Here is a 26,219-nt window from a genome sequence, read left to right as displayed (position 1 = left end):
TGCTATCTATAGAGCACAAGGTGGCAAGTTTGACTCCCATCTGCAGCAAGTGGGCTTCAGTGGGGTCAGAATCAAAAGAACTTGTATATTTGTGTTCATGTCTGCACTTAAAGATAGCAAATAGCAGTTACTGTTTCATTCCTAGTCCTGTACACTTATCTGTGAGGAGCTAGAGGTGCAGTGCTGTTGTATGCTATGCAGTTGAACCTCGTTACAACGAACTCACACCTGACACAAAAATAGCTTTGTTATATCCAATGCGTGTTATAAGCAGATATATTCAGTGCACACAGGGTTCTCCACAGGAAATTTCCTGGGGTGGACATCAGACATGGGGGAAGGGAGGTATACATGCAAATAAACTTTTGTTTACTTTTTTTTTCGATACAATCATTATTTTGAATGGTACACCCAACAATTTTGCATTTACTATTTGCATTAGGAAAAGAAATGTGATCCAGTGATGCAGCCGGATGTTGCCAGGATAAAGAAATGCACAGCTCGCCACTGTAAGGATGCACACAATGCGCATGCAAGCGATTAAAATCGGTCAGTCATTAGGAGCGCTTCCTGTGCGCACGTGGTAGCAGTAACGAATCAGAACGCCAGTTTTCCCACTATGTTGCTTGCTTCTTTTTCTTTTAGTATTGTACAATGAAATGCAGCATTGGGGGTAAACTGAAGCTCCTATCTCTCCTCTTTACGATGGTGCCATGATGGTAGCATTGCATCAACGGGAAGCCACATGGTTTGTGGTTTGCACCTCCCGAAGCCAGCTTTTCTACCTGATTTCTGTCATCAGCACACTGAAAATGAATGGCTTTCTCAGCTTCGCCTTCAGATTTCTTTGTAATCTTTCTCCACATAATCAAAAGATGCCTTGGAATACGGGGAAAAGAAGAGTCAAACACTTTGACCAAATCAACCATTCTAATTATGTAGTCCCCCCTTCAAAGAGGTGGGCTGTCAACCAGCGTGGTGGGTGGCAGTTCTCCCGCCGCCCATCATGGCGAGAACCCTAGTTACGCTGACATTTGCAAGATCCATTTTAGGTTTACATGGATATATATATTGGATAATTCTTTGTATTCAGATTCGACTCTGATACCATGTGCTTCAAATAGGAACAGCCAAAATGTCTAAAGGCAATGTAATAGTGACGTCTCTGTCTCATTATCTTACAATGTATTTGTAATGATAATAGAATAAGTTAAAGTGTGATAATCACTGATTATTTACTAGCTTAAGGTATCATACATAACCTTTTTAATTAATATAAGACAATGTTTGAATTGTGGAATCGGCATGCTCACTGAGTAGGAATCCTGAGACTTAACACCAGTTTTGAGATATCCCTCCCCAATCTTTTGGAGAACTGCACTGGCATTGTAAGATATTTGCCCCCAAAATCCTCACTTGTGCAATGTGGGACAAAGCCTAAGCAGACCATCGATGCATTTTGTGACAAGAGTTTGGAGACTAACATCTAGAAGCCGGTGCTAGTTTCAAGATCCCTGCCAAGTGCTAATTCCTCTGACACTTGACTGGCTTCGATTCAGCAAGATTCATGTTACCTGCCCAATAGAAACCAACTCAACGAGGAGATGCAGACACCTTAAATGTGAATCAATAATCTCGCAACCAACTAGCCTGTTTAACAGCGCTACTTCCAATTTTGCACTTGCAACATCTGCCTTAAAGTAATCTAATTCGTGTGCTTGATTAGTCAAATGAGTGGTTGTCACACATTTATTGACATTCGTTGTGGCTGGCAATATAGTACACAAAAATGGATGTTATCTCCACTCCACTGTGTTTAAAACCCTTCGAAGGGATCGACAACCACCCAGAATGTGTCTTTAGATTATTGTGCCAATGGAAAGATTGTGACTCACAATGATAGGAGCAAGCATCATTTTACCCCTTAAATATAGAATTATATTTTTACATCGATGGCGAAACTCGTGAAAAAATTGTGCTGGGTGATGCTATGTGCTGAAACGTGGTTGAAAACCGTGTCCAATTCTAAGTAAATACATAGGTCTCTGTTCATTTCACATGTGATACCTATCAATCTACAGAAACTTTTGTTTCTTTATATTGCAAATTGTGTCTATTTACCTGCGTATTCGGAGTGTGAAGATAGTTTTACCAAAAAGCGGTGTTGACTGCACACTAGCGAGTGGAGCCATTCATTGATGGAGTGTCGCTGCGGTTGGCTCCGAGTAGCAGAAACAGATCTCGAAGGCTATGCTATTGCATCAAAAGTGACTGCAGACCAGGAAACGCATCATCACTGCCATGTCTTAGACCACTTTTCTTTTGCCGGCAGGAAGTTTTGCAAAAACAGAAAAATGTCCGTGACATTTATATGTTAATATACCGTTGTTCCGGCTGTTTTTATGGCTCAATTGCAGCATTTGATAAAACAGCTGCCCTGTCACCTAACCAGCATGTTTGTCACGTGCTGTCACCATTGATACCAGCTGTCATTGTTGCCAGCCTCCATACACAGTAAGTAGAACAGGTTTTGCAGATCGAAAAATTTAAAATGTTTTCAGAGATTTCCCGAATGAACTACTGTGGGTATAGATACTTCAAATAGTGGACTTTCCATTGGGCCAAGGAAAAGGGAATGCTTGAAAATTGGTTGTCGGTCCCTTGAAGGGGTGTGGACAAGTCTTACTCAGTTTTGCAATTAGTGCCATGGATGAGTCTGTCGTGTCCATGTGCTTGGGTCCTCTTTTTGAGTGCCAGTGATCGGCGAGCTGGTGCAGTCCATTATGACATTCTGACAAGTTCTCTATTTGGCCGCTGGGGGCGAACAGTCTCCGTTTGACTATGACTGTGTTCCAATACTCGCCGTAGACGGCTAAGTACACGGCTAAACAGACAGCGGCCATCTTAAGTCTCGTTCCACTTCTCACAAAGACGTCAAAGTAGACAGCTTCGCGAAGACAGCATTGAAGTCAAAAACGATGCAGACTACTTTCCTGTCTAAACAAGATGGCAGCTGAGCAGGACGCTTGGAAAGCCGACAGGAAGGTTGTCTGTGCACAAGAAAATGTAGACAAGCTATCCCATGTCCTTAATGTAAGCTACCTCGTGTTTTTCATAGGTTCACAAGTGCAAAGACTTAAAATACAGAAATAATGTGTTTTTCTCAACTTTTTCTTGTTGCCACAAGGTGGCCTCATGTCGCAGAAGCATCTTCCATACATCTTCCGGACGGCTTGAAATGCGTTCTATTATGTTGCCTCAAACCTGTCTGTTGTCGATAGACAACTGCTCACTGCTTTCCTTAGCTGTCTACGTAGACGGTCTTCGAAGCTGGTCAGAATTGGAACACACCCTATGTTCAATCGGTAGAAAATGGTGCTGCCATTCGCACGTTGCCGTGCCCATCGCGTAAGCGTGGATTTCATTTGAGTCATCAAGCTCTGAAGATGATTTGCTTCTGCATGAAAACATTGACAGTGATGGAAGTTTTTCTCTGAGCTATACACACATCCAGCGACTCTGATGTTGCTGACTATGACGATAATTTTTCACAGCGCAGTAGTGAATGAAATTAGATGGACGGAACCTTTTAGCCAGTGCCTCCTCATATTAAATGTGTGCATTTTCAGACACAAGTTGTGGATTTACTACCCCCATGTCATATATATTTTGAATATGCAAAAAAAGTGCTATCCAGATGTGCACTAAAAAAAAATAATTTTCTGGAAGCATTTTCAGATTTTTCACATTCACTTAAAAGGTTAAAAATGTTGGCTTTTTCCGTTTTGAGCACATGGTATGCAAATACTCTCACTGCTCTACCATCCCATGTGCCTTTATTAAAATACTTCTTTTGATATTATAATCAGCTAAATGTGCAAGAAATTTGCTAGGGATTTGGAGAAGCTTTGTTAGGGGGGATGTGGGGCTGAAATTTTACTGTTAAAGCATTGCATGGATATATTAAAATATTTATAGCTTCATGCATCTTCTTGCTTTAAGTACATATTCTAAATTTCAATAATACAGAGCAAATAAAAAAAGTTATGGCTGTCATACGGACCAATCAGGCATGTCACCTTAGGAAAACCATAATTTCAGAAATGATGAAGGCATACTGTTTTTGTTAGGTACCTTCTAGAAGAGTTATAGGGCAGGATAAGGCCAGTCGCGTGTTTTTCATTACATTTCTGTAATAGTGTCGTCACTTCTAGGCTGAGGTCAGTTTTTTTTGTTCTTGTTATATGCCAGATACGTAATGATTTTTGGTGTTCATAAAAATTTACAAATATAAAAAGTACCTAATCTTGTTCCTGACAAAATTTCAGCCCAGAAACTACTTTGAAAGCAGGTTTTAGCAAAGCAGTTTGGAAGCGAGTTTCCCGAAAGGTTTGGTTCGGCCAAAAAGGGCAAACTGAGAAAAATGAGCTCAAAGGTTTCGGAACACACTATTTTATTTTAAGACCAAAAACAATCAATGTGCCCTGCTCCACAGGTTTGACTCTCCTCTTCAATCCGTACCTGCTCTCCGGCAATTGCTTAAAGTCGTCTTCGCTTTTTTTTTTCAGCTTTAGAGCAGTCCAGCGCCCTTGTCTGCACTCGTAGACAAGGGTGCTGCAGCCAGAATTATGCCTTTCTTTTTTAGTTCTTACTTTTCGGTCTGCTGTACTCTCGGTAAAAGGTCTCCTGTGATTAAAACGCGTGAAAGCCAGCTTTCTAATGCGGGCATTCACTCCGTGTTTGGTTTTTTGCCCGTTCCATGGCCGTGTCTTGAATACGGCGTTCATGGTTGCTCTCAATGGAGAGTGCACGCCACTGTCGCGAGAAGAGAATTCATTTTATTCTTTTCTACAACGCAGATTGCAACCAAACTTGGTGGTGAGCTTCTTTATGAATGCCTAGGAATCCAAAATAAACAAAACGAGGAAATGTGTTTTCCTGGGGAAAATCTAGATTTTTAGCCCCACATCCTCCCTTCAACACAGGCCTTTTGGATATCTCCCCATCCTGTGTAGGGTACTGGTTTGGACGATTTGGCAACTGTGATCTATATTGGTGGGTTTGTGTGCACAAGTAGGGGACAAAAACGCACGAAGTGACCGACACATCCTGTACATCCCCACTAGGCAGTCCTCCAGGCTGTTCCCAAGGCCCGTGCACTGGGCTTATCCCAGAGGTGGCGATGTAATTGTAATGAAAGCATTGTAATGAACTCTTCAAGGTACACTGTAACGAAGTATGTTAAGTTAGGCTGCATCGGTGAATCAAACCTATGGAATGGTGGTAGAAACGTCACTCTTACTGTAGGCAGAGGCAAGCTTGAACAGATGCAACAACAAAAGATATATGTGCTTGAGGTTTCCTCAAGCTTGAGCTGCTCATGCTGTCACGAGATTTGAATGGTGTTTGCTCAAGGCTAGTTTATTGATAGACACAGATTACATCGCACTCTGAAGCAACCAAAAACTCGCCCTTGTAAGCTTTGAAATTTTCCCCGAACAAAGTGGCTCAAACATACACGAGTCCTTTCAATCAGTCAGAATCTGAAAAACTGATTTTTTAAAAGAAAAATGCCATTTTTGACTGACATGTTCCCTCTAAACCTAAAGGAAATTTTAAAAAAGATGCACATGTCAGAAATATCAAAATCCAATGTGTATAGAATGAACAAAGGTAGAAAAGATTCATTCAAAGCCCATTGGAGGGTATGCAGTACTGAAAACAAAAAGGCTGTTTAAAAGTGGTCCTTAAAAATTATAAATTTGTGCCTATTACCTAAAAAGAACCCTGAAATGGAATTAATCCCATTTCTTGTATATGTGGGGACCATCTGGGCAAATGCATACAGATGTATGCAAAACACATGCACAAAAGGGGTATTTAATGCATGCCCCTGTCTTCAGGCGAATCGTATTCCCAGTGTGCTGTTTAGTAGCCATGCTTCTTTTTACGACTAACGTTTTTTTTTTCATTGTGCATTTTGCAATGAAAATTTTTGTGAGTGACGATATTATATCCTATCGTATTGACTGTGCCTCTTTCTTTACCTATCAATGCAGGCAATGAAGACATGGTATTGTGTGTCTCGTGGATGGCAATTCAAGAGCTGGACAGCATTAAGACCAAAAAGAAAGGCCCAGTATGTAATTTTGTGGAAGAAATTGTATGCAAGTAAACGCAAAGTGCAACAGGGCTTGTAATCAAAGCAAGTTTTTTTGCAAGCGTTGCATAGAATGCAGGCACACTCGCCACAGTGGTGCAGTGGCTGTGGCGTTTTGTTCTGCTGGTGAGCACGAGGTCACGGGTTCGAGTCCTGGTGACTGCATTTCAGTAGGGACGAAATGCAAAAAATGCTTGTGGGCACGTTAGAGGGCCACTAAAGAGAAGCACCAAGTCAATTTAGACTGTTCATTGTCAAAAGTAGTGCACTTTGAACACGGATGGACAGAAGAAACACGAGCACTTTTTCATCTGACTGTCTGTGTGGTCCAGTTGCACTGCTTTTCACAGTGAACGTAAACCAACTTGCCACACTTTCAGCCTTGTTGCAGTTTAGACTGATAAGGTATTCTCTTGAAACATTATTGTCATTAATTTTGCAGTAACAGCTTAATTATCAGAAGAGAACGTGAAGGTCATTGTTAGATTTTTTTAAAAATCCAATGCTGACACTTCAGCATTGGTACCTCAGGGCGGCATCATTGATTTCAAAGCTTTTCTTTTTTTGCGTTTGAGCCATTGTTGCGTAGTAAAAGTTCTCGAAATTTGCTATTTTAAGTGTTTGGCTGTTTTAGAATACAGTGTAGTTAATGATACTTACCGATAAAAATAATCAAAATCATGTCACGCCGTGACAATCAAAATCGTTGATGTCACGGCTAGCTGGAGCGGGAAGTTCCGAGGCGACATCGGCACTCATTTTTCATTTTTGCGTATTTTTCATGCTTACCAAGCCTTGGTAAGAGTGTCATTTTTGGAAATTGTAGCAGGATATGTTTCTCTTTAGTGTCGCTTTAAAAAATCACAAGTGGTGAAAAATTTATTCAGAGCCCTCCACTACAGCATTGCTCATAACCCCACTGCTGCTTTGGGACGTCCAACCCCTTGAAGGAATCGGAATGCAGCGATAGGCACTGAAAATGTTGCAAACGTGGGGTACATTTTAGATTCTTAGCTGATACACCTGCTTTGCCTTCATCACTGGATAGCCACCATTTTAAGTTCTGTTCCAGTCCTCACACAGACCACAGAAGAGAAACAGAATCAACCACTCTGCATCAAAGTCTGTGATGATGCATGCCACTTTGCTGTCTGTAAGGCTGACTACACAGATGAGCGACACTACAAGGAAGAGCTGTGGGAAGGCGTTGAGCACTTTCAAACTAGACTTTGTATTCGTGTTAAAGGCCCACTGATGTGGCTGAGGCATCAAAGTTTAAGCAACGTTCAGGTGGGAGGGGCTAGTTTTTGGGAAATGCAGGCGTTTTATAAAAGAATGATGTATGTGAGGCATCAAATCGCCAAAGTTTATAATTACTCGTCATTATGGCACCGATTCAGCAGCACCATAGCCTAAAATGAAATGCAAGTTAAGTGATTCCTTATTTCTATAGGTTTTGGGTGAAAATTGCTTGGCATAACTTTTTCGTATACCTTTAATTGGGTGTTAAAATTCCGTTCCAGGGGGTCAAAAATGTGAAATGCCTGTTTGTGATTCGTTTGGCAGTAAAGAACCAGCCTTAGACATCAAGCTCGACAGCTTTTTTTGCTCTGACAAATTGAAACACTCCTTTAAGTGGTTACGAGGCACTTTAAATTACCTTCTTATTTTCTTAAATGATTTTAATGAAATTTGCGCTGTTAATGTATTTTTAGCAGCTGATTTCAGAAGTGCAATTTTTTTCCCTATGATAAATATTTTTTATGACATCCAAAAGAGGATGTCCTTTGCTCAGTGCCTAATTAACTAATTAACAGCAACTTGCACGGCAATATACAGCACACGGAATCGATGCTGAATGTTCATAGCATGTTGTAAGCTATAAATCGTTGTTTTAGGCCATTTTTGAGCAACGTTGTATGTTGTCAAACTTAGTCATAAAAGATGCCTGCCTTGATAATAGAAAAATATCAAGTTGGGCAATTTCTGAACATAATGATACTTCAGTAAGAACACATTGCAAAATGTACACCTACATTGAATGAAACCTGTATTCCTACCCGATAGGCTCTGTGCAGCGTTGCTTTCCTTGTTGTTATAGCCTAATTTTGACGGGGGGTGAAATGCAAAAACACTCCTGTGCACTTAGATTTAGGTACATGTTTAAAAAACTCCAGGAGGTCAAAATTTTGGAGCCCTCTACGGCTGTCTATCTCATAGGCCCGGTGTTGCTTTGAGACATCAAACTCCATAGATGAACCAGCCAATTCACCTTGTTTGTAATATCTCTTGCCAGCTATTCCACTAACGTTTTTTATAGCCACTTACTTAGACAGCGTAGAGTTTTATGATAACAATACTAGCCTCCTAAGACCCCTTGTCTTTACTACTTCTCAAAATTAAGTCGGAATCGATTACTCAAAATAGTCGTCCTGGATATGAAGTCTGGTGCATGTGGGACTGTACAGAAGTGGTTTACTCACATTTTTGCCATCTGCTTTCGGGAAACTTGTCACTGATTTGATTTAGACCTCTGTGTTGTCACAGACAATGGAAAGCAAGCTTGAAGTGTGCTTCGAATTCTTTGGGTTGGTTTGAAAATTCTGGATACAGCAGCAACATGGCAATGTACTACACGTAGTTCCATCTTTATTTCTGTGTTAAGGCAATGAAATGCAGTTTTTACCATAGCAAACATGAGGAGATGGTAACTTCTTCCAGGTACATGCAGAGGCAGCTTTTGGCATCTGACCATGATATTCAAATAAAATAAAGATGCGTTTCACATTCGTAACATATCAGTAGGCAATAAAAACCAGCTTGAAAAGTGATCATGACCCATAGCTGTGTTCGAATATCGAGGGACTAGAGAAAATTGTGGTGCTAGTACCAGCATGTGCCGTCAGTATGGCTGTTCGTCTGGCATGAGAATGATGGCATGGTGCATGGATAACAGCACATGTAAAGCTGTTAAATGTGCAACACTGCTGCATGACGTGAACAGCTGGTTGGTGGCATGGTTGCACTCCTGACCACAGCCAAGTGAAGTGAGCAGTGGGGGTTCATAATGCAGACAGTTTTGCCCACGCTGTAGTCGTGGGCCCTAAATTGCTTTATGAAGGGTGCAACTAGAATGGGTGTTTTTTCTGGAATTTTGATTGCATGCTCGGTTGCTTTTTGTTTGTGGGCACACTGCTTTGTCCTGCTGTTAATCTGTGTGACACATTTTCTTGAGCCGCTGTCTTGCTGCTGCAGCTGTCCAGCAGCGCTGCATCTGCAATCATGTTCATCTACCAGGCCCTCTCGACCAAGAACCCCAGGCTCCGTGGACAGACAGTTGTGGAGGTAGGCAGACCTGTGTTTGTGGATAATAATAATAATAATAATAATAATAATAATAATAATAATAATAATAATTAATAGTGAGCTTTTCCATCAAAACGATGGAGGGGCCGTGGGTGAAAGCTGCTGAACAGCTTGACTAGAGCCCACGGTCCCCTCTACAAAGCAGTACAGGAGCATACATGAAACATACAGGAATCTAACAAAAGACAAATGCAAAATTGATTCGATTTAATGTATTACAAGGAAATCAATATTAAAATTGTTCAGACATAACATATCACGTGGTTCAGCATGAGGTTCAAATGGGCACTGCAAGCCGGCTTGGCTTTGTAAATGCTCTCTACTGTCATGATGTAGTGGGTAAGTTCTTCATACAGGATTGTGTGGTAATTCGATTGGTCTTAAAATGCAATAATTCGGAAGTGGTGTGCCGAGGAGTCGCTTGGTGGTGCACCTGTTAATTAAGTTAGACTTGTTTTTCATGTCACACCCCTTCCATTTTGCCTCGCAACCCTTTACGTCAGAGTTGTCTGCAAAAAAATTATTTGATGTCGTAGCTGTGGCCAGGCACACTCGACTGCAGGCATATTGCTGATGGTGCATAGTAGGCCTTTCAGGTGTCGTTGCTTCTAGTCATGGCCAGTTTTCCAAGTGAGTGAGCAAATCAACCCAGGAAAGAGGTGTATTAGAAGAAATTGTATTTGATACATATCACAGTGGGCAATTACTATGCGAGATTTCAGCGAGTCTTCAGAGGTAAGTGACTTGGAATGCAAATTTAGGTTTTCAAAATTTTTACCACTGGGAACTAATTTATGGGGTTTTACGTGCCAAAACCACAATCTGATTATGAGGCATGCCATAGTGCGAGACTCCGGAATAATTTGGACCACCTGGGTTTCTTTAATGTGCACCTAAATCTAAGCACACAGGTGTTTTCACATTTCAATGAGCTGCCGTGGCCTGGATTTGATCCCGCAGCTTCGTGCTTAGCAGCCCAACACCATAGCCACTAAGCAACCACGGTGGGTGGCCTTTTGGGAACTCTTGTCAGATATCAGAGAGGACGTAGGAAAGACATCTGGAAAGACAGTAGGAATAGCGTCATCAGTCAGCTGCAAATGATCATGTGGAATTTTGACTGCTTCCCCATTTATCACATGCCGAAAGGCCCTTTCGATGTACTTCAATTCGAAGTGCCGTTCACGAACGACACACTCTGTTGTCAACTCCTTGTCTGCGTGTTTGATGTTTCGCGAGCACAATTCACGTTGAGCTGCATCTTAGGCTGTCTGAAAAGGGAGGCCTTGGCTTTGCACGTTCTGTACCCGCTTCTGCATCTGGGTACAAAACATGTTTGCACTTCTGACGCCATGAGTGCACACCATGCTATATAATACATAACACAGGAACAGCTCAATATCACGCACTAAGCACCTCAAAATAATCAGTGGCACATGTGCAACGCTTCCCAGCTTCCAAGTGATCACAATTGACATGCAAAAAGTGCGGTCTACATGCCTACGCTTACCCAGCAGACCTCGCTAACGCTACACTGGCAAGGACCGCGTCGCAGCTTGTCCTGGCACACCAGTGGGCTTCAGCGCCCCTAGCGATGCCGGGAAATTTTATCGCTCATCGTGCCTCTCCCTCGCATGGCACAGATACGCTGCCCGTCGCACTGCCCCCTTCTAGCCACCATAGTAGATGCCGCGGTTGTCTTCACTCTGTACGGAGCAGCAGGCGAGGAGGGTATCGAGGCACCCTAGCAGCTGCTGGAGAAGAACGACCCTTCTCCCTCGCCTGATCCTCCTGCCTCGCGCACCACAGGAGAGGGCACGCACCCGGGCCCCTTTCCTCACTCGCGTGTGCGCCGCTCCTTCTTCCTCGCTAGGCTCCACCCACCCTCGCCGCGTTGCTATGCTGCGCGATGCATTTTTATACTCTGCTTTCACTCTCTCTCAGCTCTCTCCCCCAGCTCGGTGAAGCTGAGGACTCAATCAGAAACCCAGGAGGTTCTAACAGCTCCAATGTAAAAATTTTCACCAGGGCAGTTTCCAATAGAACGTCTCCATATGGCTTTCATAGATTATGAAAGGGCATTTGATTCAGTAGAAATACAAGCAGTCATGGAGGCATTGTCAAGGAATGTAAGAAGCATATGTAAATATCTATATAGACTTTACAGCTACTTTAATTCTCCTCAAGAAAAGTGCAAAAATGCCTAGCAAAAGAGAGGTCAGACAAGGGGAGATAATCTCTCCAATGCATGCTGCATGCTTAGAAGTATTCCAAGCTGTTGGACTGGGTAGGGTCAATTGGGAATGAGGACGAAGGGCGTATATCTCAGCAACCTACAGTTTTCAGATGGCATTGTCCTGCTCAACAACGATGAGGATGAATTGCAAGAAATGATTGAGCACCTTGGCTAGTGTAAAAGCAGGGTTGAAGATTAATACAGTGTACTTTTGTTATTTCGACCTCGATTAGCTTGATTTTTTGTTTAATTACATCCCGACTAATGGTCCCAGCTGGCGCCCACACATTTATATGGGCACATACTTTCGTTATTCCAATTCTATAAGAGGCCTTCGCTGGAGAATTCAAACTTGACCAGTTACCATGCACGGTCCTGACCCCTGTGTTAACCCCAATAGCGAACCTCGCATGTCTCGGTGAAGCTTAGTGGACAGAGAATTTGTATTAATGAATAATGAATGTGTATTAAATGAATACATGGCATCATCTCCCGTCGCAAACGCCTACTTTTGGCCAATAGTAGTAACTATAGCTCACAATTTCTGATTATATGCCTTTCTTCTTTTTAAAAATAAAATTGGGTCAAAAATTGCCTGCGCAGTGCTATCGGACATGAAAACAGAACTGCCTTCACGGCATTTGTATGCTTTACCTTAAAACGGAGCTGTATTGCGGCAAAGCAGACTTAAAAATCTGCGGCGAAGCTGACTTTAGAAAACTGGCCACCATGGTGCAACACATATTAGACCCTTGCCCTTTTTCCTTGCTAAAAAATTGGATGCGCATTAGATTTGTACGTTGTTTAGGAGCTTTAATTTCATTTTTTATTAGTTTTCTACTTGGGACACATAGAAAGTGGGTGTGCGTTTGTTTCGAGAATGTGTTAAAATTGGGCAAATACTGCCAAATGAATTGGCGGTGTGTTGTCGTGTTTTTTCTGCATCTTGTTTAATTGGACCCACTGGATAATTCAATTTAATATGACCTGTCAAGGTCGAATTAATGGAAGTCAACTGTATGTAGAAGACAAAGCTGATGTTAAATAGCATGGCAAGAGAACAAATGATTGGTAGTCAGCCTCGAGAATCTGTGCAGGAGTCCAATTATTTGCAGGGAACCATGATCAATGAGAAGAAAACTTACTAAATAATAAAAATGGGTTAGAGTGGATATAAGCCAAGCATTACGAATTCATGATCGGCAGCTTACTGGTTCCCTTGAAAGGAAGAGTGTGAAATATATGCGTTCTGCCAGTACAAAGAAATACCAGGCCACGGGCAGAAACTTGGCAGGTAACAAAGATGCTTAGGAAAAATCATAGGACTGTGCAACGAGCAATCAAACGAGAAGTTTTAGTCGTAATGTTAACAGATAGTAAAGAAACAGGTATTGATTAGAGAACAAATGGGGGTAGGACAATATTGTAGTTGACATTAAGAAAAATAAATGGCGCTGTACAGGCCATGTAATGAGCAGGGCTGATAAACGGTGGTCTATTAGAGTTAGTGCCAAGGGAAGGAGGAAGCGCAGTTGAGGGCGGCAGAGAACTCTGTGGTGTGATGAAATGAGGAAATTTATTCGTACGAGATTGAGTCAGGCGACACCAGACAGGGGCATTTGGAGATCACTCGGAGAGGCCTTCGTCCTGCAGTGGGCATAAATTAATCTGATGATAACGGAAGAACCACAGGTGGTTGAAATTAATTTGGAGCCCTACCACCACAGCCACTCTCATAGCCTGTGTGTTGCTTTGGGGTGTTAAACCCCATAATGAGCTTTTAAAGTGAAGCTTTCTTTGCCTCTTCCTTTGACTTTTCCACTGTTGCTGCTGCTGCTGTCTGGCACACCGCATTGGGGAGGGGGGGGTTCAGAGAATGTGTATACCTGACAGGAGCGAGGCAGAGGCAGAGAGGAAAGATGACGCAAGAAGCTCATTTAGACTTTTGCACTGTGTCAAATGTGCACAATGCCTTCTGGCACTCTCTGCACATCGCCATTTTAGCCTCCTGACAGCTGTAATTATCCGCGACTCCTTGCAAAAGCATTGCAGAAATTGCAGCGCTTACCTATAACGTGCAAGTCCAAAGAGAAGCTAGATAGAATGTTAGAGAGGAGGGGAAGAAGAGGCAGAGAATGGGGTAGAAGGAGAAGATGATGTGAAAATGCAAGGAAACGCTACTACTATAGACATGACAGCGGTTGCAGGCAAACTGGATAAATTTAAGTTTAAGGTAGGGTACAGTACGTTACTATTTCTGAAAAATAAATACCATGCAAACTTGTGAAGCGGGCAGCTTCCACAGGGCATGCAGAAGCAGAGCTGCATTAAAGCGCACTGCACTAGGCAACACTACGAAAACAGTCACACGTGAAATCAACGCTTCTGTGCCCACAGCGGTAGCTTTGTGGCTATGGCATTGCTCGAGGTCGCGAGTTTGATCCCGATTGTGGCAGCCGCATTTCAATGGGGTTAAAATAAAAAATGCTCGTGCACTTAGATTAAGGAACACGTTAAAGAACACCACGGTGTCAACATTAATCCAGAGTCCGACACTACGACGGGCCTCATGATCCGATTGTGGTTTTGGCACGTGCAGCCCCATAATTCAATTAAAGTTTAATACTTCTGCCACAATGCGATGTGCCATGCGAAGCAATGAATATGCTCAACTCTGTCAGAGGTTATGAAGTGTGGCACACAACAATGCCTAAAGCAAACATCTTCCCCTGTGTGTTCTGTGTACTACGCAGACAGACAGCAGGGGTGCAAGCAAGCTAACATTTAACATCAACTCACCACTCTCGTGTTGGACTACACATTGAAGAAATTAAACATTCGCCGTCAAAATCAACACTAATTATCTCCAATCAAAGCAAACAGCACAGAAAGCTTCACTTAATCGATTCCCACAGTGCATGTTTTAAGTCAAGATTTCTTTGCATCTTCCTCTTGTGGATGCCAGTTGCTGCTGTCTTGCCAATCATACAACAACTTGGGCCCCTGGTTATGGGCATATCTAGATAGCTTGGGCTGCTGCATATGTGCAACTGGGCATGTGCAACTGGGCATGTGCCACTGAATATGTGAACAGTCATGGTCAATTCCCCCGAATGGGTAAGGGCTACTGGGTGGGTTCTCCAAGAGACAGGCAGAACAATAGGCAAGTAGTCAATAGAAAATTGAAGAAGTTGGCTAGGCAGAAGTGAATAAGTCGGCAACAGTCAAGTGTGGAGAAGTGAAGTGAACAGAATGGGACCAGAGCGTGCACTGAGTGAGGAGTGTTGAGCTGCTCGGAACTGAAGAAGACATTTCAGCAGGTGTCGGAGAAAGCTTTGCGTATAACCAATTCCAATGTGTGTGTGGGATCCGCTAACTTTTGTTGCCATGCTCAGTAAATGTGTTCAGCATTCTCTTAATCACTGTGATCATAAATGGTGCCTTTCTGGTATCAAGTGCTAGTGCGTGGGGACTGGTGCCTGAATTTAGGGATGATAGCCTGCACGCCTCTCCTTGGAAGTTGCAGCGGAGACCAGGCAGCTTTGAAACTTGCTTAGCCGTAACAAACGCACACGTGTGAGTTTTCTCCAATTCTTTGTGCTTTCTGCTACTGACATTTGTTTGAGTGCTGCCTTTTAATTTCCACTTACCTACAGCCCGTTTTTCAATGTCAACTGTGCAACATGTCTTCTACTCTTTTTTTTTTTTCCTGATTGTTTCTCTTTCTTTTTTTTTTTTCACTTTAGCACTCGTGTGGTGAAGGCCCATGAGAGCTTTGCACATGCAGACTGTAATTTATAGCGGGGCAGAGGACCAGCCTACAGGAGCGTGCCTAAGGAAGACCCGACAGAAAAATGATTGCTAGCGGTTTCTGCATGATGCGCGTTACCCTATGGTTCTTGGTGCAGGCACGACGAAAGGACGACGTCCTGCCCAAAGATGGATGCAGCATTAACGATGACCATTTCCTGCACTGGTGCCTGGAGCTCAAAAAGCAAGGTGGGCACACCCCTTTGTTGGGAGGTGTCGTGGGCATTCTGGACGTGCTACTGGGCTCGTTGATGTAGCTTCAGATCAGACAATGCGACACGAGCAAAGAGGATGACATAGATCAAGACCCGAGTGTGCTCTTTGTGGTGGAGTTAAAAAATGAGTTATATTTCGAAAAGATTGTGATAAAATGTGTTCGAAGGTTCTAAAAAAAATTCTGGTATGTAAAGTGGGGCTGTGATTGGTAGCAGAATGTTTATTGCATGATTTATTAAGTGTAATCACCTTCCCAATCTTCCAGTCAGATAGTTCTCATATGAGGGAGGCAGTGATATGTTTTCAGTAGGGCAAAAATTGTGCACAAACGCCTCATCAAGAATAGAGTGGCATTGTTCGTGTCGGAGGAAATTAGCTGTATCAAAAAAGGTAAGTATGGTTGGCAAACTGTTAGGAAGGTGAGGCTTTAGCTGTTTTGAGAGCATTTACATAGTTGTCAGCAGCATGCTGGTGAGCCACCCAGCAAATGTTGTTGGAAGAATGATTAGTGGATTAATAATGTTTTAAGTTGCCTAATATATATGCATACATTATATCAGAGTACCTTCGAGTTATACGCAACAGTGCGAGCTGGAATATGTTTGTCTGTTTGATCATTCGCTTTTGTAGCAGACATGTTTCACTTAGTTTCTATATTGTGAGGCCTGGAAAGGAAATTTTCAAGGAAAATGCTGTAGTTTATACAGCAAAAGCTCGTTAATTAACAACTCATTAATTCGAAATTTCGGATAATTCGAAGTAGCAGCCGCGGTCCATCCAGCAATGCATTGAAAGCAATATGTAACACATCCCGCTAATTCACACTGAAATCCACACCGCCACCGATAATTCGAACTCCGCGCCATCGTGGATGGGGATAGTGCTAGTGTGCGGGAGCACGTTGGCGACGTTGGCGTCGCCGCGCAAGCTGTGCAGCTTTGCTTTTTCCCACTGCGGGTGTTTGGTTAGGCCTGACTGGATGGCACGGCCAACGCCTCTGTTGCAGGTTGCTTCTTTCCCGTGAGGTTCTGTGTAAAGCTCAATAAAATCGTCGCCGTGCGCTGTATGCTGCATGTGCAAGAGAAAGCATGCAAGGAAGGAGGGCGGCTGCGCGCCCTCTCCTGTCGTGCGTGCGGCATGGGGGTGAGGAAGAGGAGGAGGGGGGCGTTCTTCTCCGGCGGCTGCTGCGTACTGCGCGGCCATACAAGCACCGTATCTTGAAAGCGATCTGTGATGTTGCCAAAGTGCGCGCCCGTGTGGGCCTTATCTTCAAAGCGATCTACGATGTTTGCAGAGTGCGTGTAATGCCAGTAGCTTCGTATGCGATGTGCTTTCTACGTTTTGTTCGCGTTGAAGCGAGAGCTGTAAGAAGGTCAATTCGCTCGCTGCTCCTGCTGCAATTCCTCACGCCAGCGTTTTTCAGTGAGTTTCCGCGGTCATCGAGTGAGATGTGTTTGTGTTTACTTGTGCGCGCTTGGCACCATACTTGTTAATTTAGTTTGTAAGTGAATGTTTACAAGTTTATACGGCCGATAAAACTACTATCCTCACTTCATATAGCTATCTACTAATTTAACCGAGCATTTTTTCTGACTTTCATTAGTTCTAATTTTGTATAATTCGAATTTTCGTAGCATCCCCGCGGAATTCGAACTAACAAGCTTTTACTGTAGTTGCTAAACTAGTCAGCTTTGTTGTAGTTTTTAGTAGTTGTGGTTTTCTTAACTACTTCATGCATCATCATTGTGCAGTGACGACTAGGCAGGTTTATTTTACCACTCGATAGTACGAAATTGAGCCAGCTGGTTTATGAATAGCATGGTGAACAGCACGGGCAGCAAAACAAAGACGGAGCATGTGTGCATGTCTGCGTGCTTATTTACCACATTCAAAAGGTGCTTCTGGGCTGCTTTTAGACAAGTTAGTGAGGACTTATTTCCACAAAAATTGCCTTCTGCAAGGTTATCAAGGTGTCCCAAAGTTAAGCGATGAGTTGTAAGCATTCGCTCCTTTTTTTTCTTTCGGCAGGGAACAAGGTGCTCCTGCTGAGTAATGATCGCAACCTCCGCAACAAGGCCATGATTAACAGCATTGACACAATGTCAGCCGACCAAATGGAGAAGAAACTTGGTCCGCCCACTACCAAAAAGGGCCACAAACAGACGCCACCGCCCACGTTGTCCACCGAGCAGCAGAAGCCCAGTGCACTACTGTCGCAGCATTTGGAGCTCAGACCCCGTAAAATTAGCAGCCGGTTGAGCCAGAAGTTGCCCCTGCCTCCCGGTACAGTTAACTCGGCACCAATTGCTTGTCTGCAGGCACTGTGGTTTTACCAACAATGTTCAAAATATGAAAATTTTGAAATTGAATCTAATCTGTGCGAAAAGAAAAAAAAAATGGTTTCGAATGTAGAATATATATATCTTTTTGACACTAGGAGCTGAAAAATTGGAAGCTATATGGTAAATTTTTCTCATTACATACTAATGATCATCAGTAATCGAACTCTCTTAAGGCAAGCTACAGGCTGGAGCCAACATATGTAGACAAGGGGACTTGTCTTTGTTAAGGCAACAACTGCTTTTCTTGGCAGTGTTTGTGCACACAGCCCACTCTCCCTCCTTTGGTGAGGAGTTGTGAGTGAGTGTGAAAGGATTGGGTGAGGGAACTGGAAAGGTGATTCAGAGGAGGGATCCTTGTCAAAATTTTGGCTCCAGGCCACTGTTGATCACTTAGGTCATTCTTCACCTTCCTGGGTCTTGTGTGGATTGCACATAATCGCATTCACAGGTTCAAGGTATACACAATCTCTTTAAACAGAGATATTTCATTAGTTTTACTGTTGCCTTTGCACTCCGGAGTTGCCATCTTTAATGATCTGGAAATGGAATAATAAAGAAAAAGCTGCTTTGTGCTGCTTTTTGTTTTCCTTAATACAGCCACATTATATGCATGTGGCACTATGATGTGAAAATTAATGTCCAGCTGCTGAGGACATGTTGACAAATGTGCAATGAAAGTAAGGCTAGAATTCCACTAGATTATCTTTATATTTCTTACTGTGGTTTGGAGCACTCAAGCAGAAAGGGCAGGCCACGAAATGGGTCTTCATTTCATTTAAATTTTCCTTCCATTGAAATATTAGTTTATTGAGTCTTGGCTCGTTCTGGTTGCCGCAATATATACTGCCTCTAATGATTCCTTGCATGCCCTGTTGTGGCTAAGTGAAATCCAGCTAGATAGCGGGGATCAGAGAGGAGTACTATATTTGTTCACATGCTTACAAAGAAGAAAAGAAAGGGGTGATGGGGGGAGGGGTATGTGATGTTTGGCCATTCATGTAGTTTATTTTTTTTTTCATTTTCTTCATGTGAAGTGCTTGATGTGTCTTGTTGCAGTTAAATGAATGCTCAAATGACATTTTCAACTCGTTAATTTTTTTTGCCGTAATTTAAGGCCCCTAGGAAAGAATGCTGGCAAGTGTCGCAGTGCCCTAAGTAATTTACTGTGATATACACTTTTTTCTATAAATCATTTCGTTTTGGGATGTGCCATTACATCATGATACATTGGCTTGCTTCATTCCTATGATTATTGCGGCTGCCACTTGCAAGCATAGACAGAAGAAACATGAACAGCACTCTCATTTGTCTATTTACGTTGTGAGCAACACCTTCATACCTAGCCTCATTGCGACACAATGCTAGCGAATTTTGCTCTGTCACAACGATGTTGATGATAACAGGTCAGGCATTTCAGAAACAACTTCAGTGTCAAATTAAAATACTAGTCTAACCTTGTTATAATGAACTCGCATCCCACACAAAATGCCTTTATTATAAGCATATATTCGCAACCTGGTCTTATCAGGGAAAGGTTTAGATTTACTTTATTATTTCCTATAAATTGTCAAGTGTCAGTACTTCATTAGGCTGTGATGCACTGCGTTTATAACTAATTGGTGACCTTCTTGCCATCTTTGATTTGTGTTGCAGATGTCTTGCAGAAACAGAAGGATGCTTCCAAGCAAGCGTCAGCCACATCGAACACTTCTGCTGTACGTGGCCTTTGCTGGTTAAATCTGTACTGAAGGAGTCCATTTCCTTCTGACTTCAAAGGAGCACTAGCAGCTTTCGAATGGTCTTCAGGAACTCTGTCGTGCTTGCCCCCCTCTCCCAACACCTGCTGCTTACTCACGCGCGGGCTTTTAACAAACAAACATTTCGGTCGAATGGTTGGACAAGCTGTAACGCTCAAATTAAAATCAACACATTCACTGCAGCGGCATTTTTTAACGTCCCTGCTCCATAGGGTGATGCATCTTTGCTCCTTTCTCAGGCTTCGGAGAGATGGCACCACTATCCTTGCTATATATCAGCAGGCATGCTTGAAAAACACCAAGTTATCTCTGGGCCTCGCCAGGTGATGCTCCGGAGAATTGTATCAGCCTGGGCCATTAACAAACACAGATGTTGCTTTAGTGACACTTTTTGGACATATCTCTTGTAGAGTGCTAATTTGGGGCTGAAATTGATCACTTGGAAATTGGATGATTGGAGGTTTCCGTCCTGATCCCACTACGTAGAACTTTTTCAGGATGCAGGTGATCCAGTGGTCTTCCCTCATTCCCAGTGTTTGGATGTGGCATGCACAAATGAATTTCTGTGCACAAGTACAGAAATGAATGACTGCTTTCTCCGCTTCACACGTGGTCTCCGCTGGTCACCTGCTCGCGCTGATTGGTGCTCAGAACAACTCTTTCAAACTTTGCTTTCTGGTTTGTCTGCAGTGTTGATGCACACTTCTCATGATTCTCGTATGGATGGCCACCTGAAAAGGAAGTGGAAACCTTTCTCAAAACAGAGTACTTGCAGCCGTCTCTCCTTCAACCAATGTGATGGGATAATCCACACATTCATGCAAGCATGCCTGGCAATTGACTGTTACTTTCCTCTACTGCAAGGGACTCCCCTTCCATGGGCAGACATGGTGTTACAGTCTCTCCAGTGTATACTTTTTGTAGCCATGTTTTAGTTGTGGAAAGCATAATTTTTCATTATTTGTTCATTTGGAACAACAGGATGGTACTGTGTGGAAGTTATTTTTCTTAAATCTGATATGGCGCCGAGGTCACCCATGCCGTGCTCCCTCCCTGAACATGGTGCACACATTTTCGCTTAGTGCATAGTAGGCAACTGGTCTGTCGCAACCTTTCTTGGCTAGAGCTTCTTCGTGTCATTTGCATAAGGATTCAATAGGAATCTCACCAGGTTTTATTGCTTAATTTTTTTGCTCAGGTAGCACTTACTAGAAAACAAAATATTCATTGTATGGCTCATTCACTCTTGTCTCGTCTTCACTTTTTTTTTCTTAGTAAGTCATGTACTGACCAGCCCACGTAAATGCATTCTTGAAGTTAACACTTCTACACTATGGAAAAGACCTGAACATTTACTGTTGCATCGAAGGATTATTGGCTGCAATTCGACCCCCACTATAATTAATGTGTTAAAACATCATCTATGTTAGTCCCTAGAACATGTCTAATGACTCCTTTGCAAAGAGCCACCATGTAGCTCATTGAAATTGTGGGTCAAGTCATTTTGGCCATCCTGAAACAATTGCCATCCATCTAGGGTGTTTATCCCAGCTTGAAATGCATGCTTATTCTGGCAGAGGAGTGGAGAATGTCTGCTACAGTCTTGAATTTGAGAAATGGCAGAAGTGAGACCCCTTTGGGGGATTGGCAGGATGGTCAAGACAAATGTTTGTGTGAGATTGCGGTTCACAGTTGTAGGAAGGGGCGCTCGGGGTTGATTTGGCTGCTCCTAGAATTCAGTCTTGTTCATTGTCTTGGTGGCAGATTTTGAGAGTGAGCATCATTTTGGTCTACGACTGCACAGAAGATACCTTTTTTTTTTTTTCCAACAGCGCCAATTAGCCTGTGAAATGGTGTCTACTAGCCATGTGAAAATGGGCAAGAATGCAGAACAAAGTTGCCGGAAAAAAAAAAGGAACAGTTGTGATTTACTTACGATCCTTTAATCATTCCGGGTCACTTCGCCACACCTGGCACCTACTTGTCAGAACAGAGTGGCATGATCACAAACACCATTATTCATGTATGGCCATCCCTGTCACATTCATTTCACAGTGATTGTGCAGTGAAAGGCCACGGTTCTTACAAATTCTCACTCAGTGTGTATTATGACAGCAGATCAACAGTGTAAAAAAGTATGTAGGCTAATAATGAACACAATAAGCACTGAAGAGCTTTGGGAGCTCATGGATATTTTTTTAAGTTTCCTGAAAATGAAGGCAGAGTAGACAAAGAAAATATTCCTGCCGTCACAAACTTTTATTTCATCTTTGACATTGCATGGCATTTATGCTCAGTAATCAACAGATTGTTAGTGAAATGGGGGAGAACGAGAAGGCCCTGCTAGCAAGAAGTTGTAGTGATGCTATCCACTTCCATATATGTAGGTTGCTTGTGGAGAAGGCCAAGATGAAAATTCTGTCCTTCAATGCATATGGACCATTGGTTGTGCATTGTGTAATATTACATACACTACACTGGCATGCTTTCCTGAAGGCCACTGCAGTTTGCTGTGCTGCAGTTAGAATAAGGAGCCCAGTAAAGAGTCATAACTACATTGATGGTGGTGCTAATGATTGTGAAGGCTCAAAAATCTGACAAGCATTCTTGAGGGAAAAGTGTCCAATGGCACTTTTGCTATTGGAGGATTGATTGACATCAAATAGCATTGTAGTTACCATATCAAATGTTTTATTAGGAAAGCATGAATGAAATTGTGTGTGTACCATACTTTTATGAAATATTTGATTCTGTTTGTGTTACCTGTTTTGCTTTTAGTAAACATTTCTTATTTTGGGGTGAGTTGTCCCTTGCTCTAGTATCTTCCTTTTTTTTTTCTTTCATTGTTGTGCTACCAGTGCGATGTATCACCACACGTACCTGTTAGAGACACCATTTTGATGGAAGTTCGTGAAATCCTGCGGGAAAGCCTGAACCTTACCCTCCAGAGCGAACTGGAAAGTGCATTTGGGACCCTTTGGTGAGCAAGTGTTGTAACCACCTAACCTTGTGTGCACGGAGTTGGGCGGGGGTGGGGGGTTGATACAGGAGATGGGCCTGTAAGTTAGCGCTGTTACTCTACTAACCATGCTTATGGTGCAAGGAAACGATGAAACTAAAACCAGTTGCAGCTAGCTCATGTCATGATGTACACTTGATGTCAAAAGTTCATGCACCACCGGATCCAAGAAAATGTTGATTATCCAAGCAGCTTGCAACCATAGCCAGTAAAATCGTAGTGCCATGCGATTTGCATGTGCTTGCACAGGCTGGAAATTTGAATACTAGCTCAGAAATATTCAGCTTTTTTTTTCATATCCCACGGTTTGTAAACTTTTGATGCTGGCTATTCTTCATTTGGCCTCAAGCATACACTGAAGCATGCCTGTTTGTGCGTTCCGCAAGTGTGAACATATGCGCCATCAACTCAGCGTGCACCATTTGTCACTGAAAGGGTTTTTGTTTATTTCATATAGACATGCCCATATGCTCATGCAGTTTTCGTATGTATCGCATCATGCTTTAAATATGTGCCTCATGACTGTAATGTCTTTCCATAACACTGATAGGGCTTATGATAAGCTTATAAGGTAGCATATAGTCAGAAGGGTTTGGGTGCGAGCTAGTTGGTACGGATCATTCATATTTAAAACAGCGCCAAAAAACACGGACAAGGGAGGAAACAGGACGAGCGCTGACTGCCAACAACACCTTTATTGAAGCCTGCGCAAATATATACAATTCGCTGCGGGCATAAAGAGAGTGAAAGAAGGAAGGGAAGGCGAGTCATGGTTGGTCAACTCCTGTGCATACGTCAATAACATTAAACAATACAAATGTAACCATACACATAGTGGACACCGGCCAGACTGATTAACTTCTAAGGAACTTAAGTTCTTTATCACAAAGAGCTATGCAAGGTGAACTAACACAGGTGGCTCCTAACTGACACATATAAAATGCCTCAAAGATTTCTCTGGCCATCAGATTTCTCTGGCCTCCTGGCAGTAATTAAGATTGCTGTACCTGGTAGTAAGACTGGCAGTAATCTGGCTATTCATTGTGCAAAGTGTGGCTGTTCACCACTCCTGGACGACACACGTGTGTTGAAAAGGTACAGGAATCAGATGGCCAGAGGAATCTTTGAGGCATTTTATATGTGTCAGTTAGGAGCCACCTGTGTTAGTTCACCTTGCATAGCTCTTTGTGATAAAGAACTTAAGTTCCTTAGAAGTTAATCAGTCTGGCCGGTGTCCACTATATGTATGGTTACATTTGTATTGTTTAATGTTATTGACGCATGCGCAGCAGGAGTTGACCGACCATGACTCGCCTTCCCTTCCTTCTTTCACTCTCTTTATGCCCGTTGTGAATTGTATATATTTGCGCAGGCTTCAATAAAGGTGTTGTTGGCAGTCAGTGCTCGTCCTGTTTCCTCCCTTGTCCATGTTTTTTGGCGCTGTTTTAAATATGAATGAGCATATAGTAGTTGAAGCAAAAGGCATGTCGTCTTTTGAGAAAAACTGTGCTGTGCATTCTGCATGTTGTTCGGCTCGGGGCTCTATAAAAGCAATCTCTAGCAATTAGGAAGTTTTATTTACCACGTTCATAAAGTGTTGTAGGCCCCTCTAATGCAGCATTGGCTGCTGCATGCAGTCCTGTGTGCTAACACTGAGTTTAACAAATGTAAAAGCACTTTCTTGGTTGAATGTGAGGCTGCATGGCCTACATATCCTTCTGTGTTTCAGCTGCTTTTGTGTGAAGGTCCTTTGCAACCTTGTTTTTATTCTGGGGTTTTATCTTATTATGAATCATATTTATGAGGCAATTTTGAGCAACTGGGATTCTTCAACGTGCGCCTAACTACAAGTACACGAGCTTTCTTGCATTACGTCCCCATTGAAATGCAGTTTCTGCAGCAGAGATTGAACTCGTGACCTTGAGCTCGGTAGCATGCCGTCGTAGCTACCATGGCGGGTCTTTGCAACCTCATACAGGTGTTCAGTGTAAAGTAGGAGGTGCAGCTGCAAGTTGGAAGGGAGGCATTATAATTGTTCTTTTTGCACACTATATAAAATTTACTTGCTGCAGACAAAGTTGGTAGCCGCCTTGTGTTTTTTTTTTTCTTTCCCTAAGTTAAGATGAACTGCTTCAAACCTGCTTTGCCATTTTTTTTTTTGTGCTATGTGAAGTCAATGTTATGTTTGCTTGGGCATCGGGTGACATGCGAGTGTGTAACCATCCCTCTTTCTTTCTTACCAATGCTGCTGTGCTTCGCTATACAAAGGCTTCGGGTCGCTGAAATCAAGCCACCTTGGACTGAAGAGTCTGCCCTGAAGTGTATCCTCAAGTGGGTTCTCGATGCCACATGCTGCTTTTTAGAGCTTATGCCATGTTCAAACATTGGTTGCATGCCATTAAGTGTTAATAAGTGCCCAATAAGTAATATCTGGCAGGTGCCTGGTACCTCATGGCATCCTAATAGCAACCTAACCTAGCTTAATATATAACTAATATTTCTCAAGTAATGGTTAGTAGTATTTGTTATGTATACTGTTCTCTAATGCAGAAATTATCCAGCACTGTCTGTCTTGTTTGGGAGTGGCAGGGCTAGTTGTGCTGCTAAAAGGCAGATTTTACCTCATTATTCTTGCCACTAGGGTGCATTATATTAAGTACTGTTGTGGTGAAGTAAACCAGATCAATTTAAAAAGAAAGCTAACCTGATGGATTTTTTTTACCCTCTACGTTATCTATGTAAATTACAAAGCCACTGCCATCAATAGGTCAATTCAAGACTGTTAAGATGCATGTGACTTCAAGGAATTCCATGCAAAATTGGCACAGAAGAGAATAAAGTCTTTAGATTGAGCTTTTCTTTAGATTTTGCTCACATCACGAGCAATTCTAATTGCTCTGGGCACCACTCCCAAGACCTTACAAAGCTTCCACTGGGCCCATATTGTCTTATAGTGCCTAACATGGGACAAAGGACAAAAAAGACAGAACTTGCAAGCAGGTGTGCTAACTTCCAGTTCATTTTATTGCAAAAATTATGGGAACTTATATACTGTATTTACTTGCATAATGCTTGCACTTCTTTCGTGGAAAATTGATGTGATGTTGGAAGGGCGCGATAATATGTGGGGAAAATTTTCTGATAGAATGTTTTCAGTGCTACAGCATAGACCGCTTGCAACGTAAGTCATTGGAGTCACGAATATCCGCACTATTTGCAGTACTATACCATAACCAAAACAATATTTTTCAAAGGCTGTACATGTGCAAAACATGTAGACCAAGCAGCCGTGCATATCCAAAAATCGAAGCAT

At 42.6% G+C, this 26,219-nt stretch overlaps 1 protein-coding gene across 2 annotated transcripts in view; it reads left to right on the top strand.

Moving 5' to 3' along the window:
• Positions 1 to 26,219, top strand: part of Swt1 (Swt1 RNA endoribonuclease) — a 129,331-nt gene that overhangs the window by 19,986 nt on the left and 83,126 nt on the right. The window contains exons 5-11 of one of the 2 annotated variants that reach the window (XM_050166881.3): positions 6,060 to 6,139; positions 9,416 to 9,505; positions 15,671 to 15,761; positions 17,817 to 18,071; positions 19,784 to 19,845; positions 22,746 to 22,867; positions 25,175 to 25,237. In XM_050166881.3, the coding sequence (XP_050022838.2) occupies positions 6,060 to 6,139; positions 9,416 to 9,505; positions 15,671 to 15,761; positions 17,817 to 18,071; positions 19,784 to 19,845; positions 22,746 to 22,867; positions 25,175 to 25,237 (763 nt within the window). The remainder of the gene's footprint in view (positions 1 to 6,059; positions 6,140 to 9,415; positions 9,506 to 15,670; positions 15,762 to 17,816; positions 18,072 to 19,783; positions 19,846 to 22,745; positions 22,868 to 25,174; positions 25,238 to 26,219) is intronic. The other variant, XM_055063928.2, reaches the window with a different exon arrangement.

The sequence above is a fragment of the Dermacentor andersoni genome, chromosome 1, assembly GCF_023375885.2.
Source record: "Dermacentor andersoni chromosome 1, qqDerAnde1_hic_scaffold, whole genome shotgun sequence".
In the NCBI taxonomy this organism is placed as follows: Eukaryota; Metazoa; Arthropoda; class Arachnida; order Ixodida; family Ixodidae; genus Dermacentor; species Dermacentor andersoni.
This window is presented reverse-complemented; position numbering and strand designations above follow the sequence as displayed.